Genomic DNA, 16691 nt, shown 5'->3' with positions numbered 1-16691 from the left:
TCATTAAAGCAAATCTTTTAAACACTGTGTCAGTCTAAGTTTGGTTTTAGTATGTACTACATTCATAAACTGTAAGAGCTAAAAGGAAATTCCCTCGTAGCTCAGTTGGTAAAGAATCCACTGCAGGGCAGGAGTCTACCTGCAACGCAGGAGACCTGGGCTAGATTCCTGGGTTGGGAAGATCCCCTGGAGAAGGAAATGGCAACCCACTCCAGTATTCTTGCCTGGGAGATTCCATGAACAGAGGAGCCTGGTGGGCCACAGTCCACGGGGTCACAAAAGAGTTGGACACAACTGAGTGACTGAACACGCATGCAGAAGGAAATTCAGGAGTATATCATTCCTTTCATTTTACAGATGAGGGCACAGATCTCAATAGGTCTCTAAACCAGTTCAACCCTCCATAATCAGAATAAGACATCTACCTTTTATCTAATCCTTCCCTGTTTGGAATTTCATTTTTATCTTGCTCCTCCAAAATCTTACTTCTCAGAAATCTAGCTCCATCAACTGACCTTCTTTTCATCCATATCTCTGCCATCTCTCTGTTTAACTTATAGACATATTCAAGTTTCTCTTAACTTAAAAAAATTTTGTCTTCTTCAAACTTCTGCTTTGTTTTCCTCCTTCTTTTTAAAGCCAAGCTGTTTTATTGGAAAAGTGATCCAAGACTTCCTTTATTTCTGCTGATTTCACCTGAAGAACATTCTCATTGCAAATTCCTCACTTGGTTACCATGAAATTTTTCTCTCCTGATCTTCCTACTATTTCCTACTCTCCTAATTTCCTAGTAAACATTCTTTCTGGGCATCCTTCAAGTTCCTCCTCTTCCAAATGAACCTTAGAAGCTGGCAGTCCACAGTTATGTCTTTGGTCCTCTTCTCCTCTCACTCTGTATATTCTCCCGTTCTCTACAACAGCTTCAGCTATCACCTGGCTATAAATTGATAACTCTGAAAGACTTTTCTTCATCCTGAATCTTTCTCCTCCAGATGCATAATAAAAATTTCTGCTTGGATGTCTAGCGCACAGATACTTCAAGTTGACATGTGAAGGACTAAACTAGTTTTCCTTTCTCTTAAACATGCGCCTTCTTTTATATCACCCATCTCTATGAGTACCACCAGCCACCTAAGGCAGGCGCTGAATAAATTATGAATCGTCACCTTCCATGTCAAGAGGTAAATATATTTTAATATTTAATAAGAATAATTAACAATATGGAATAAATAACAATATGAACTGAGAAAAAAATGAAAAAAACTATGAAAAAAATCATGGTAAGGATGCCTGGGGAAGGCAGTTCAGGTAAGTGCCTGACACACAGCTGGAACTAAATAAATATCAAATATCTTAGTTTACTTTGTAGTTACTATTGTATTTGTTCACAAATGTCCTAGGCACCTTGAAAGGACTAGAGAACAAACAACTCTGAACCAAAACCCCTCCTGAATGTTTTAGACAAATAATATAACAGAATATAACAGCTAATTAACAAAGTCTATTCTACAAGAAATACTATAGCCTTTAAGACTGATAGGCTCTTACTCAGGGTGAGCCTGCTGAGCCCTACATAGCTACTCCCTCTCCTACTCTGTTACCTGTTCTACTACTTTCCCCTGATTCTCCGCACTCAGCCGCAGAGTCTTCCTTGCGCGTCTGTAAACATGCCAAACATGCTTCTGCCTCAGAACCTTTGAAATCGCTATTTCCTCTTTCTGGAGAGCCTTCACCCAGATATCTGTATGGTTCATTGCTCAAATGCAGCCTTATCAGAGAAGACTTCCCTAACTACCCAGAGTAAAATAGTCTGTATCCTCAGCCCTTAGAGCAATGTTGAGCATATAGGAGAAATATAATAGGTATTTGCTGAATAAATTAAACAAATTAATTTAAATATTTGGGATTCAAAGATTCAAAAATAGGAAATATTTTGAAATCAACACTGAGAATTTTATGAATTCTCTGAAAATTTCAATTTTCTGAGAATTTTAATCTTTATACTGTTTTGTTTTCATTGACTATATTAGAGCTCCAAGTAACTCTCTTTGTTCAATCTTTACAGAGCAGGTTTACTGAAGTTTTTAAAATTACTCTTAGACACAGATGTAAGGAACAGACTTTTGGACCCTGTGGGAGAAGGTGAGGGTGGGATGATTTGAGAGAATAGCATTGAATCATGTATATTACCATATGTAAAAGAGATGATCAGTGCAAGTTCAATGCATGAAGCAGGGCACCCAAAGCCAGTGTTCTGGGACAGCCCAGAGGGATGGGGTGGGGAGGGAGGTGGGAGGGAGATGCAGGATGGGGAGACACATGTACACCCGGGGGTAATTCATGTGGATGGATGACAAACACCACCGCAAAATTGTAAAGTAATTATCCTCCAATTAAAATAAATTAATTAAAAAATTACTCTTGCCTCAATTTAACAAATATTAAGTAGCCACTGCAGACAATATCATCTTTTCTCAATTATTCATGTAAAAACAAGAACAAATTAAATAACATTTACACAAGTTCCTCCAAAGTTTTCCCTGGTCTCCTATTTATAATTTTTTAATATAACCTTATTTATTTATTTATATTTGGCTGGGCTGGGTCTTTGCTGCTGCTTGAGCTTTTCTCTAGTTGTGGTGCACAGGGTCTAGAGTGTGTGGCCTTCAGCAGTTGCAGCTCCCAGGTTCTAGAGCATAGGTTCAATAGCTGTGGTGCACAGACCTAGTTGCTCAGCTGCATGTGGGATCTTCCTAGATCAGGTATTGAACTGTGTCTTCTACATTGGCAGGCAGATTCTTTAGTACTGGGCCACTAAGGAACCCCGCCTACTTACAATTTATATTATGTTGCACATATGTTCAACAGATTACAAATAACAACTACTCTTCTGTACCTACCCTTTGTTAGAAATTATGACAATAATAATTTATAGTGCTTTTTAAAAGATAAAACCTATGGAAAATAAGTGTAGCAGTGTTATAATCATGCTTAACCAGTTATTTTACCAAGGAACATGTCTAGCTTGCTCAAGGAAATATAGATTGGCAGCAAAAACTTGAACAAAAGGATACTTTTGTGGACGAAGATAAGGTTAGTGTGGCCCAGCTGGACAGCAGTCACCATGGCTGTTTTCTCATCCAGTAAAGCCACCTTCCCAGAAAGAGAAATATTACATGAAACTCTGTGGTCTTGCAATTCTAGTGTATAATGTTCCAGGGGAAATTTCACCTCTGTAAGACATGAAAGATACATAACCATAATGAAAGCAATAGAAAATAGTATATTGTTGGATTATAAGAAGAAGCAGGTCAAAGTAAGAGCAAAATCTGCTTTTCCCTTTATTTCCTCCCAACTATAATGAATTTCTACATATATAGAAACTCAGGGGGACTACTATATGAGTTTATTGTTGCTTATATTCTTAAAACTCAGTAAACTGAGAGTAGGAGGAGGGATTTCCACTAGGCAAGTAAATAAAGGACTAATGTTAATGGAGCAAATGTACACTTTATAAACCGAGTGGGACTTTTGGCATCAGCGGGGTATTAAATTTTTCAGATGACAGAGTTTCTCAATAAACAGCTTTTTTGCAAAGATCATTCAAATCCCTTCTGGTAAAGTTTCTTCCCTTGTCCTAAGTAAACTTTTGGTTGTTTTAATAGACAATTCAGAACTTTACGGGCACTGAAGCTAAGTAGTAGCTGAACTATAGCATTAGTCTGTTTAAGATATGTGGGCTACCTCAGTCCAGTATTAGCTCAAGTACTGCAATAAAAAAAATACAGTTAATCTTTGAACAGTGCAGGGATTAGAGGCACTAACACTCCCCCATCGACCTCCCCATGCAGTTGAAAATCCACGTTAATCAACCCTCTGTAACCCCAGTTCTGCATGCACACTTTCAGCCAACCAAACATCGTATAGTACTGTAGTGTTTTTCAAAAATCTGCATATAAATGGAACTGCACAGTTCAGACCCATGTTGTTTGAGGGTCAACTGTACTTTTATCACAAAAATCTAAGACAGAAAGAACAAAAAGTATTTTGCATATATAATGTGAAGCTACTTCTCTTGTCAGCAGAAAAGATTTGGGAAATGTTAGTCTTAGGAAAAGCTAAATCAACTTACCTGTCATTCTTCCCTGAACCATTTTTGCAACTCGGTATTTAATATATGCACCTACTAAGAGATAAATATCTTGGGATGGTATAAGAAATATATTCTCCAAAACAAGCAGACGTATCAACGCTGCTGCCACTTTCTAAAAGAAGGAAAAGAAAAAAAACCAAACCAGAAAGTTTCCACAGGCAAAATCCCCAAGGTTGCCCTCCTTATTAAAGTTTACTTTTATAAATTTCTTCTAAAATATTTTGCCAAGATTAAAAAAACGCTTTCCTAAGCACAGATCATAATTTCAGTTAGCCTTAAAAAGTGATCATGAATATTAACACAGTGTCAGCTTTCTAAGTCACTTATTAACTAAGTCACTCAAACAAAGAATAGAAAACAACAAGCTTTCTTAAAGGAGAAGGGTAGGTAAATAAAAAGGCAAGTGTGATAAAACGGGAAAAAGTAAGACCTAACTGTATTCCACTGAAATTCTTTTAACCAACCTCCGGTGAACTGACTTTCCAGATTAAGTTACTCTGTATCCCTTGTTGAACATATCAATTCTTGTGAAGGGTTACCCAATACAAGGTTAATAGGCTGCTCTCTAGGATGTCCACATACATGTTACTGCCACTTGAACTGAATGCTTGCCAAAAGACATTTGCTTTTCTCAACTTTAATAATAATTTTTTAAAAAGCATTATATGAAAAGAGCTGTTTTCCATAAAAAATTGAAATGTTTTGAAAAGTTATAGTCAGGACGTTCCTGGTGGTCCAATGGTTAAGAGTCTGCCTGCCAATGCAGGGGACACAGGTTCAATCTGTGGTTGAGGAAGATCCCACGTGATGCAGAGCAACTAAGCCTGTGCATCACAACTACTGAACCCATGCCCTAGAGTTTGCGCTCTGCAACAAGAGAAGCCACCACAATGAGAAGCCTGTGCACCTCAACTATAGAGTAGCTCCCACTCGCCGCAACTAGAGAAAGCCCCAGTGCAGCCAAAACATAACGATCTGACTGTGGGTCAGATCATGAACTCCTTACTGCCAAATTCAGACCTAAACTGAAGAAAGTAGGGAAAACCACTAGGCCATTCAGGTATGATCTAAATCAAATCCCTTACAATTATAGAGTGGAAGTGACACATAGATTCAAGGGATTAGATCTGATAGACGGAGTGCCTGAGGAACTATGGACGGAGGTTCATGACATTGTACCGGAGGTGGTGATCAAAACCATCCCCAAGGAAAAGAAATTCAAAAAGGCAAAATGGTTGTCTGAGGAGGCCTTACAAATAGCTGAAAAAAGAAGAGAAGCAAAAGGCAAAGGAGAAAAGATATACCCATCTGATGCAGAGTTACAAAGAATAGCAAGGAGAGATATGAAAGCCTTCCTAAGTGAACAATGCAAAGAAATAGAGGAAAACAATAGAAAGACTAGAGATCGCTTCAAGAAAATTAGAGATATCATGGGAACATTTCATGCAAAGATGGACATAATAAAGGACAGAAATGTTAAGGACTTAACAGAAACAGAAGATATTAAGAAGAGAATACACAGAAGAACTATACAAAACAGATCTTCATGTCCCAGATAACCACGATGGTGTGATCACTCACCTAGAGCCAGAATTCTGGAATGCAAAGTCAAGTGGAACTTAGGAACCATCACTACAAACAAAGCTAGTGGAGGTGATGGAATTCCAGCTGAGCTATTTCAAATCCTAAAAGATGATGCTGTGAAAGTGCTGCACTCAATATGCTAGCAAATTTGGAAAAGTCAGCAGTGGCCACAGGACAGGAAAAGGTCAGCTTTCCTTCCAATCCCAAAGAGAGGCAATGCCAAAGAATGTACAAACTACCGCACAAATAAATAAATTAATTAATTTTTAAAAATTAATTAAAAAAATAGTTAAAGGCAAGCTAAGGATAAATTAAAAAAATTTTTTAATTAAGAAAAAATTAAATAAAAAAGAAATTATAGCTAAGATGTACTGCTATCATGTTAGGTGTAGGTGAGAAATGTAAAAGACTAGGGGAAAATCCTTGAAAAATATATTAGAATTCTGCACTCAGATTGCTTCACACATGTATAATCTTTCACTCAACCATAAAATAAAATGAAAAATGACAAAGAAACTAGAAACTAATTTGTGCAAGAATGAGTATGTATATTTCTAAACAGTGAATGGTAGACAAAGAAAAGTCTTGGACCTACATCAAAGGATTGGTGAATAAAATGCAGTTATATGTTTTAAGAGAAAATGCCAGTAACATTTGTAATTGTACGTGGGTAATAACATGTTTAAGGAAGACAGGTTTTCAAAAAATGTTTATCCGTTTCAAACAACTTTTTCAATTGGCCTAAATCAATCAGGTTAGAGGGTTTCTATTATAGATAAACATAAGAAACTATCCCATAGGCAAGACTTAATGTCTATAGCACTAAATTTTTACCTTGTAGAATGGTTCAGAAATTCGAACTTTTACGATAGCAGCACCAGTTTTAATGCCAGAGACCAAAATCATATCTCCCTGTTTCTCTTCTTTTTCCATCTCAGCTATATATGCAGGGGGAGAATATTCTGCTTCAGAGTATCTCAAAATCCTAAAGAGATAAACTTTGTTTCTAGTAGATTATTCTTCTTCCAAAAGGCTCTGAGAGACTTTAAACATAGTCTCTTCAATGTCTGTATAGTGTCAAAAGTTTAAAATTTCCACAGTGACTAGATAGAAGAAAAGTACTTAATATGGTTCTGGCTAAACCTGTTGTAAGACTAAAACCCGGATTGTCTGAGAGCTATTGCTTGGTACTGAAGAGAAAATTTCATACTAATATCCACTCACTATATTTCAGTGAGTGTTGACAGCTTGAAAAACAAAAGTGTCAGAAGATACAACAAATAATTGTACAGTTCTGATTTCATGAACTCCTCTGCAGTGACTCAAATTAAACCATCAAGGTACCTACAGCCATGCCATATTTTCCCATGATAAATTTATTTGTTCCAAATAGTTCCAGATAGAAAAATGATCAAAACCCACACAAATGATTGCTGTTCAGTGTGCTACCCAAAGGCAGATGTCTCCTTCAAAGTCAGATAGTTAGGTTTGGTTTCAAGGTTACCTAATTTTGCTAGACAGTTCTTCTATTGCTGATTCATTATCCCGGGCAATGCTCCACTCAAACACCATCCCTGCCAAACTACTAAAAGTATTTCCTGTAAAGCAAGGCAAAAACAGACAAGACAAAATCACATATTCAAAAATATTCAGGTATCTTTAATAAGCAAGGGAAATTTAACTAGAAAATTATTTTTAAGCCTCTTTCATTAACAAATAGATACACTATCATTTATGAATTAAAACACATCTACCAGGAAGACTCCCTACACAGAGTAAGTACGGTTGCTGTATAAGCTTTCTGAAAGTGAAAATGACTCAAGCTGGTTAACTGCTGGTTGACAAAATTATGGCACTATTTCTGTTCCTTTCAACATAAAAAGGCCACCTTATAATCTATCTCAGGGTTGACAGGCATCCCTAAATCCTGGTCCCTCTAATAAAAGTTTTTATAAAAGCTAGGTTTGAATATTACTAATATGTTCATTTCTCATATTTTAAAAATCGCTCTTCACTAGTTTACAAAGAAAGAAGCAATGCATTAAAATGTGTTTGGTTTTTTTTTTTTTACATATTACATTAGTGTAGTATATGAAAGGCAATGGCACCCCACTCCAGTACTCTTGCCTGGAAAATCCCATGGACAGAGGAGCCTGGTAGGCTGCAGTCCATGGGGTCGCCAAGAGTCGGACACGACTGAGCGACTTCACTTTCACTTTTCACTTTCATACATTGGAGAAGGAAATGGCAGCCCACTCCAGTGTTCTTGCCTGGAGAATCCCAGGGACAGGGGAGCCTGGTGGGCTGCCGTCTACGAGGTCGCACAGAGTCGGACATGACTGAAGCGACTTAGCAGCAGTAGCAGTATATGAAAAACAATGTAAAATCAGTCTTAAGAAAGGTAAAATTATAAAATTTTCACAGGTTTACATTTAATTCTCTTGGCCTACAGAAAGTAGACTGATCAAAACAGAACTAATAATAAATTCCAAAATGCACTTTTCTTTTTTTCTCCAAAAATGTTCTTAATTGTTGGGACCACTAGCAGAAGCTCAGTAGCAGAATTTGGATTCTGAACTAGAAAATTTTAATGAAAGTCTGTAGTTAATACATCAAACCACACTCAGAATTGTTAATTCTTCTTGCACATGAACTTCATATGAGAAAATAAACATTATTTCCAACCTACTTTTATCTCTCAAATTTCTGTTTTCAAAAACTAAACACAAAAGTGTTCATTTTAGGTAATTTTGTTGAATCCTCTGACATTCTTTACCTTCAGCATCCAATGCCCTCACCATCAGTTCCAGTGGTGAATCATCTACATAGAGTTCCCGCGTTCGAGATATAATTTCAATGTTGTTTATCACATCAACCTTAACATCACACCGCAGTTCATGGTCAGTCACTAAAACGAACCCAAAAACTAAGAATTTAATTCAACAGGTCATGAATCTATTAAATATTTCATATACTGCAGAGCTTATTCTAAATATTAAGAAAAAGAAAGGCATAACAGTTCCTTTCAACCTGCGGAAGAAAACAGCTTAGCAACAAAATATATAAGAGCATCTGTTTACAAGAAGAGACACTAGAGCAGTGATTCCCAGATACTGATCTATAATAATCTTTTTATTCACCTGTCAAAAAATGAGAATTTTAAAACAGTAATAAAATTAAATATATTCACTTTAAAGGAATATATGTTCAGTATTACTTTTGAAGTGTTAGAATGCTTTTCCTTTTATGAAATTATAAGAGTACATTTAAAAAAATGTGTTTATTTAGGAAAGTAAGAGGGTAGCAACCATATGCCATTCCTGTCTGCCAATAAATTTCTCTCTCACTTCATTTCTTTCCATTTTTTTTCCTGGACCATGAGATTAAAAAGCCTGAGAATCACGTAGACCCAACTAGAGTTCCACTCAATATGTTTGTTGCTCAGTTGTGCCCAACTCTTTGTGACACTGTGGACTGCAGCCTGCCAGGCTCCTCTGTCCATTGAATTCTCCAGGCAAGAATACTGGAGTGGGTTGCCATTCCCTTCTCCAGGGGGTCTTCCTGACCCAGGAATCAAACCCAGTTCTCCTGCATTGCAGGCAGATTCTGTACCATCTGACCCACCAGAGAAGCCCAATATAGTCATGATTAACTTCAGAAACACAAATTGAAACAGTACAGAAAGCAGACTTATTTTCATAAACATGAAACAAGGGTGAAATAAAAATTATTTTGGGGACTTCCCTGGTGGCACAGTGAATAGGAATCTGCCTGCCAACACAGGGGACATGGTTTCAATCCCTGGTCCAGGAAGATTCCACATGCCTCGAAGAAACTAAGTCTGTGTGCCACAACTACTGAAACCCACTCACCTAGAGCCTGTGGTCCACAACAAGGGAAGCCACTGCAATGAGAGGCCCATGTACTGCAACAAAGAGCAGCCCCAGCTCACAACTAGAGAAAGCCTGTGAGCAGCAATGAAGACCCAAAGCAAACAAAAAATAAATTAAATTTTTAAAAATTATTTTAAAATATTTTGGGACTTCCCTGGTGGCACAGTAGGTAAGAATCTGCTGGCCAACACAGGGGACAGGGGTTCGATCCCTGGTCCAAGAAGATTCCACATACCAAGAAGCAACTAAGACCACAGATTACAACTACTGAAGTCCATGTGCCTAAAGTCTCTGTTCTGCAACAAGAGAAGCCACCACAATGAGGAATTCTTTCACTACAGCAAAGAGTAGCCCCTGCTTGCCACAACTAGAGAAAGTCTGTGCACAGAAACAATGATTCAGTGCAGCTGAAATATAAATAAATTAATTTAAAAAAATGTTAAGTATTTGCTGAATAACCACATGCTGAGCACAGTGCAAAGTGTACTGATCATTCCATTCTATTCTCTCCACCAAAATCATTCAGCTGTCTAAATCCTTTCTTAATCCTTCACTTGAACTTTTATACCTAAAATTTATGCCTTCATCTCCAAACTCCTCTACCTGTCCTGTACCTAAGGTTGAAAATCTAGATATTCCACTACAAAAAGGCATTTTCATATATTCATAGTACATCTGGAATGATACAGAAAAGTGGTTCTCTCTTGGAGAAATGAGATTAGAGATTTACTTTTCATTATATAACCTTTTGGGGTTTCCCTGGTGGCTCAGACCATAAAGAATCTGCCAGTAATGCAGGAGATTACCCCTGGTTTGGTCCCTGAGAAGAAAGATCCCCTGGAGAAGGGAATGGCTGCCCACTCCAGTATTCTTGCCTGGAGAATTCCATGGACAGAAGAGCCTGATGGGCTACAGTCCATGGGGTCACAAAGTGTAGGACATGATTGAACAACTAACACTTTCACTACTTTCACATATAACCTTTCATATTCTTTAAATATTTTATCAAAGGGAGGTAACATCTAGTCAGAACAAAACAAAACAAAACATCAAAATAAATCTAACACTCTTACCAAATAGAATATGCCCACCTCGTCTCTCACCATTATCCATCTCTGTCACAGTTGAGTAGTAGCGAAAGTCACTCGGTCATGTCCAACTCTTTTTGACCCCATGTAGCCCACCAGGCTCCTCTGTCTATGGAATTCTCCAGGCAAGAATACTGGAGTGGGTTGCCATGCCCTTCTTCAGGGATCTTCCCGATCCAGGGATTGAATCCAGGTCTCCCACATTGCAGGCAGATTCTTTCCCGTTTGAGCTACTAGGGAATTCCCTAGTAGCTAGTGGCTAATCTCTGTCATAGCCACTCATTTTCTCTATTAGACTATCACCAAAAACATCATAAACAGAATCCCAAGCACCTAAACACTAATGGAGTGCTTAAATCTTTTAACCTTTACAGATACCTTATAGTTAGTAGGTAATTCAATATTTGTCAAACAAATGAAGAGTTTCTCTTAAGGCATGCTCTTCCCTTTCCAAACGTCCCTTCCCATTTCAGAGTGCCAGTTCCCATTAAGATAAGAATGCATCTTGTAGAACACTAAGACTGCCATTCATTACTGGGAATCTCCATCATCTATGTACACAATTGTTTTAATAGCAAAATTGTGAAAGCTGATTTGAAAGATAATTTTGGAATATTCACAAGTCAGATGAAACTAAGCTGAGAGCCAGATTTGACATTTCTCCAAGCAGCTGTATGCTCTTTCAACATCAGAATGAATTCATGTAGTTAAGAGTAATTACATGACTTCCCTGATGGTACAGATAAGAATCTGCCTGCTGCAGGGGACAGGGGTTTTATCTCTGGTTCAAGAATATTCCATATGTGGAGGAGCAATTAAACCTGTGAGCCACAACTGCTGAGCCCATGCTCTAGAGCTTGTGAGCCCCAACTGCTGAGCCCATGCACCTAGAGCCTGTGGTCTGCAACAAGAGAAGCTATAGCAATGAGAAGCCTGTGCACCACAATAAAGACTGGCCCCTCTCTCACCACAACTGGAGAAAGCCCACTCACAGCAACAAAGACTCAGTGCAACCAAAAATAAATAAAATTTGAAAAGAGTAATTACATTAAAAATAGCATATGTGACCAAAGCAACACTTCTTTTCTCATCTTTGTATCCTTCTCTATCCACTGTAGCTGCCCTGCATGACACAGTCCTCAAAGATTCTCATCTTTGAAATCTCATATTTCATTGACTCTAAGACACTCATTTTCCTGACATTTCAACATCTCTGAAATTAGGGTTTTATCTTATGACTGATGACATCTTAGAACTGTCAACCACCAGCAGTCATAGCATAGTTATCATTTACTGCATTCGTGAGAACTTTAAAAGGGCCAACACCAAACTTGCAGAATGGGTATTAGTAGATGGAAGGAAACATGAACAATGGTGGAGTACTCTTTCCCCTTGGAACCAAACAGTTAAGGACACAGAGTGGGAAAGATGGCGACTCAGATGTGCTAGAAACCTTTCAAAGCTGGAGACAAAATAGGTCAGCTTTATAAATTGTAATGCCAACTAATGAGTCCAATACTAATACCTTGTAGGTGGTTTTGGTTTAATTCTTTTAAGAAATGCAACACTAACAGTCTCAATGGTACAAAGGAAGATGTTTGGGATAAACACAGACATTGATGATTCCCAATCAAAAAGTGATTCAGATGAAGCAAAAATGTTAAATTTGTCTTAGGAATATTTTAACCAGTTAATTTTATTTCCTTTTTATTAGGCTTGAGAGTGATACACAATAAAAGTAACCATCTAAGTCAAAAAGAGCCCTTCAATAGGTATAAAGTAAAAATTCTAAGTGAAGAAAAGCAGTTTAGTTGGCAATGTTGTTCTTGTTGCTGCTGCTAAGTCACTTCAGTCGTGTCCGACTCTGTGTGACCCTATAGACAGCAGCCCACCAGGCTCCCCCATCCCTGGGATTCTCCAGGCAAGAATACCAGAATGGGTTGCCATTCCCTTCTCCAATGTATCAAAGTGAAAAGTGAAAGTGAAGTTCCTCAGTTGTGTCCGACCCTCAGCGATCCCATGGACTGCAGCCTTCCAGGCGCCTCCGTCCATGGGATTTTCCAGGCAAGAGTACCGGAGTGGGGTGCCATTGCCTTCTCCGAATATTGTTCTTAGTAGTACATTAGAAATAGTTACAATACATGGCATCTTCAATTATATGAAATATGGTATACCAAACATCTTAAATTTATCTTTAATAATACAGTATAGATATATAATTTATCAAAATATTTAAGAGCCACACAGATATTTTTGACCTATCAATACGAAAATACCAAGTGCCAGAAACTCAAGGACACAAATAGCATTTCTTAAGCTGCTCTGGTCTAAAACAGACCAGCATGTGCTTCCCAAATTTCAGTATGTATGAAAATCATCTGGAAAGCTTGTTAAAAACACAGATCCCTGGGACTTCCTTGGTGACTCAGTGGCTAAGAATCTGCCTGCCAAGGCAGGGAACACAGGTTTGATTCCTGGTCCAGGAAGATCCCATATGCCATGGAGCAGCTAAGCCTGTGTACTACAACTACTACTGAGATCGAGTACTGCAATTACTGAAGCCTGCGCACCTTAGAACCCATGGTCCCCATGGAGAAGCCACTGCAATGGCAAGCCCGGGCACCACAACAAATAGCAGCCCCCACTCACCCCAACTAGAGAATGCCCTGGCACAGCAACGAAGACCCACTGAAGCCATAAATTAAAACCACAGATCCCCTGGCTCATTCCAGAAATTCTGATACAGCAGATCTAAGGTGGGGCCTGAGAATTTACACTTCTAACAAGCTCCCAGGTGATGCTGAAGATGCAGATTCTTAGATGACACTAGTACTTGAGAAGTACTAGTTTTTTATTTTATTTATTTATTTATGGGCTTCACTTGGTCTCTGACTGCACACGGACTTTGTTTGTCTAGTTGCAGTGAGCGGGGACTACTCTCGAGTTGTGGTGCTCAGGCTTCTCCTTGTGGTGGCTTCTCTTGTTGCAAAGCATGAGGTCTAGAGTGCTCAGACTTCAATAGTTATGTCATGTGGGCTTAGTTGCCTATGGCACATGGGATCTTCCCTGACCAGGAATTGAACCCATCTCCTGCATTGGCAGGCAGATTCTTAACCACTGGACCACCAGGGAAGCCTGAGAAGTACTAGTCTTTATTCTGCCTTTTGCCTCACTCAAGACCAACCTCAGAACCTAACAATCAAGCTAGTTCTGATAAATAGGCCCTTCCCTTCTCCACTGATTCAAACAACCAGAGTTTCTGCTCTGTATCAGGCATATTGCCAAGGGCTGGATGTTCAAAAATAAAAATGTTACAGGCTAGAATGCCACAATTAAGGTTTATATTGCAGGAATCCTTTTTTCTACCTTAAGGGGCATTTGAACCCAACACTGTCTGTGTTAACCATCTATAAAAGATATCAGATTTTTCTACTCCAGGGGAACAGTTACATAGTGTGTTTTGTCTCAACATACCTATCTCTCGAGCAAGAATAACACTGCTGAGGCGTATTGGTTGGGTAGATTCAGCAATGAGTACTGCTTTTTGAGAACATAAGGTGCCATTTTCATATAAAGGTTCAACAGTTACTGCATCATGATGGGTGGAATGCCTGCCAGGATGAAATATGAATGTGGGTTAAAATTAACTTTTGGTGGAACATAGGTTCCTATAGTTTTTCCATGTTACATACTACCAGATATATTTAAAGGTTTTTCTTTAAAGTAGAAACATTGCTTAAAGAGCTAAGATTTAAGTGGAAGAGACTGATTAGAACATTTTTCAGTGATCCCTTGTGCCAAGTTATATTCCTTCCTCAATATTTAAAGTAAGATTGTTAACAATCTTCCCTCAGTATGTAAAAATAGGATTGATGCTGTGTTTCCAACAATGAGACCTGGCTTCTCAAACTCTGAGGAATGAATTTCCTCCAATCCTAGAAATTGGACTGTGCTATCTAAGGTGGAAATCTTGCTAAAATTATGAGGCATGAGTCCAACTCAAAATACAGTTTAAAAAATCATTATTTTTGGATGGATGGAAGGAATGGCTTTCAATGCTAGACTGATGCCTTCCATCATCCTCAGTCAGGAGATATGTCACACGGGATCACTGTGTAAGCCTGATTTCCTTATACAGCCTCATAAAATGGGAGATGAATTCTTACACTATGGAGAAAACTTAGTGCTTCTCTTCAGTGATGGTAAAGGGAAATCTCCAATTATGATGAGCCCTCTGATACTTTGGAGCCCACTTCAGCTAGGTTCCCTTACCCTTAGGAAACCATACAACCTATGGTTGGGTTCTCTCATGCCAGAAAATCATGTCTTTTCATCCTCAGTCAGAAAGTCTTTCCCCCCAGAGTTGATTACCCCAAACTTGAGTGTACACTTCAAGAGAGTACTCTCATATGAGGGAGGAGACATATTAATATGGGACAGGCAAATCTTATCTCCACCTAAAATACACCTTCTCATGCAAGTTTATACTTCATATTATCTATGCCTCAATTCACTCACTTGTAAAATGGAAAAAATAGCGCTTAATCAACAAGACTGTAAAAACGGAATGAGTTAACACATGCAAAGTACTTAGTTAAGTATGCAATAGTTAAGTGTTTTTACACTGAAAACTTCACTTTAGTTTGCAGAGAACTCGCACATCCTAAGCCTCTCTAGCCCCTCAATAAATTTCCTCAAAAATAAATAAATAAACAAGTAAATAAATTTCCTCAGACTTTGGGAATCCCTCATCCACGAGAAAGCCAATCTCACACATTAACTGCTCATAAAAGGACCCACACATAGGCTGAAAACATCCCACACAACGAGGGTAGGCCATCAGAAGGGCTGGCCCTCCATTCCTGCTGACACCCCACCCCTGATCCCTACAGGCAAGGCTCTTCAGGATGAATGACCACAAAGTATTCCGGTGGCGTCGTCTTCCGTTCAATGAACCCTTCCCATTCTTCCTGGGCGGCGTGGGGGTGCATACTCTCGTGATCCCGCCACCCCTCACCAAGTGTAGCAGCCCCGCTGAGCCTCTAGCAGGAAAGGAACCCGGCCTGGCTCCTGCCCAAAGGGTAGCAACACCTGTGGTACGTTAAGTTTGTTGGCCAGGGTTCCAAGCAAAAAGAGAAGCAGAAATAGGAGGCGCTGTAGAGTCACGCAGAACAGCCCGAAGCCTCGGCGATTTGGTGACCCAACAGCAGTCATGGCGCCCATCAACTCCTGTCTCCTTGCTTAACTACAGCCGTGCCCTCAGCTCCAACATCAGCCAATCCACAGGCGTGACGTCAGCAGACGGCCGTACCGCTTGGAATTAAGGAATGTTTTTAGGAAGGGCTCCAACAAGCCGTTATGGAAACTTTAAGGCAGAAACCCGGCTAACTACCCACTTAAAGGGCTAGTTTCTTAAATATTAGGTGTCAGGCCTTAAGAATAGGCAGAAAAATCTTAAAAAAAAAAACTCTCCCAGTTAATTTGTCCTCTGTTGCCTACTATGTGTTTGACTCCTAGGGCAACCCCCCACCAACTTTTTTGGGGGGCAGTAATTTCCAGTCAGCATTGGCCCGAGCATATAAATGGAAAAAAATGTTCCAGTCTCTGGTATAAACAGCTGGACTTTGTCAAGGAAGCTGTGTCATTTTTACTAGTAAGTCAGATTCATGTCCAGTCTCAATGCCAGAGTGCAGGAAATGCCAGGCACTGGCGTCTCAAAGACAGCTTTGAAAGCTATCCACTCACACAACCTGTCTGTAAGCAAATACTTTGAGAGCACCTCTTGTTAAATTAACTTGTTTTCTCCAAATATCTAACAAAGTATTAGCTCAAAGGCTGTCTCAGGACAGTTTATTAAAACCACACTTATATAGGAGTATGTAATCGGTGTCATATTATTGAAATTGTTTAGTGAGCAGAGTCCAATAAATCTGGGATTTATGAGAAAGAATAAGCATGATTATAAAGGAAATG

At 39.0% G+C, this 16691-nt stretch overlaps 1 protein-coding gene across 1 annotated transcript in view; it reads right to left on the bottom strand.

Annotated features, from left to right (window-relative positions):
- Window positions 1–15932, bottom strand: part of NUP210L (nucleoporin 210 like) — a 92906-nt gene extending 76974 nt beyond the window's left edge. The window contains 7 exon segments of the mRNA XM_068994179.1: window positions 3075–3233; window positions 4133–4265; window positions 6572–6722; window positions 7242–7335; window positions 8514–8645; window positions 14193–14329; window positions 15736–15932. Coding sequence (XP_068850280.1) covers window positions 3075–3233; window positions 4133–4265; window positions 6572–6722; window positions 7242–7335; window positions 8514–8645; window positions 14193–14329; window positions 15736–15932 — 1003 coding nt within the window.
- Between the last annotated feature and the right edge of the window lie 759 nt (window positions 15933–16691).

Source organism: Capricornis sumatraensis, chromosome 2 (assembly GCF_032405125.1).
Source record: "Capricornis sumatraensis isolate serow.1 chromosome 2, serow.2, whole genome shotgun sequence".
NCBI lineage: Eukaryota > Metazoa > Chordata > Mammalia > Artiodactyla > Bovidae > Capricornis > Capricornis sumatraensis.
The sequence above is the reverse complement of the archived record's forward strand: the minus strand, read 5'-3'. Positions and strand labels throughout refer to the sequence as shown.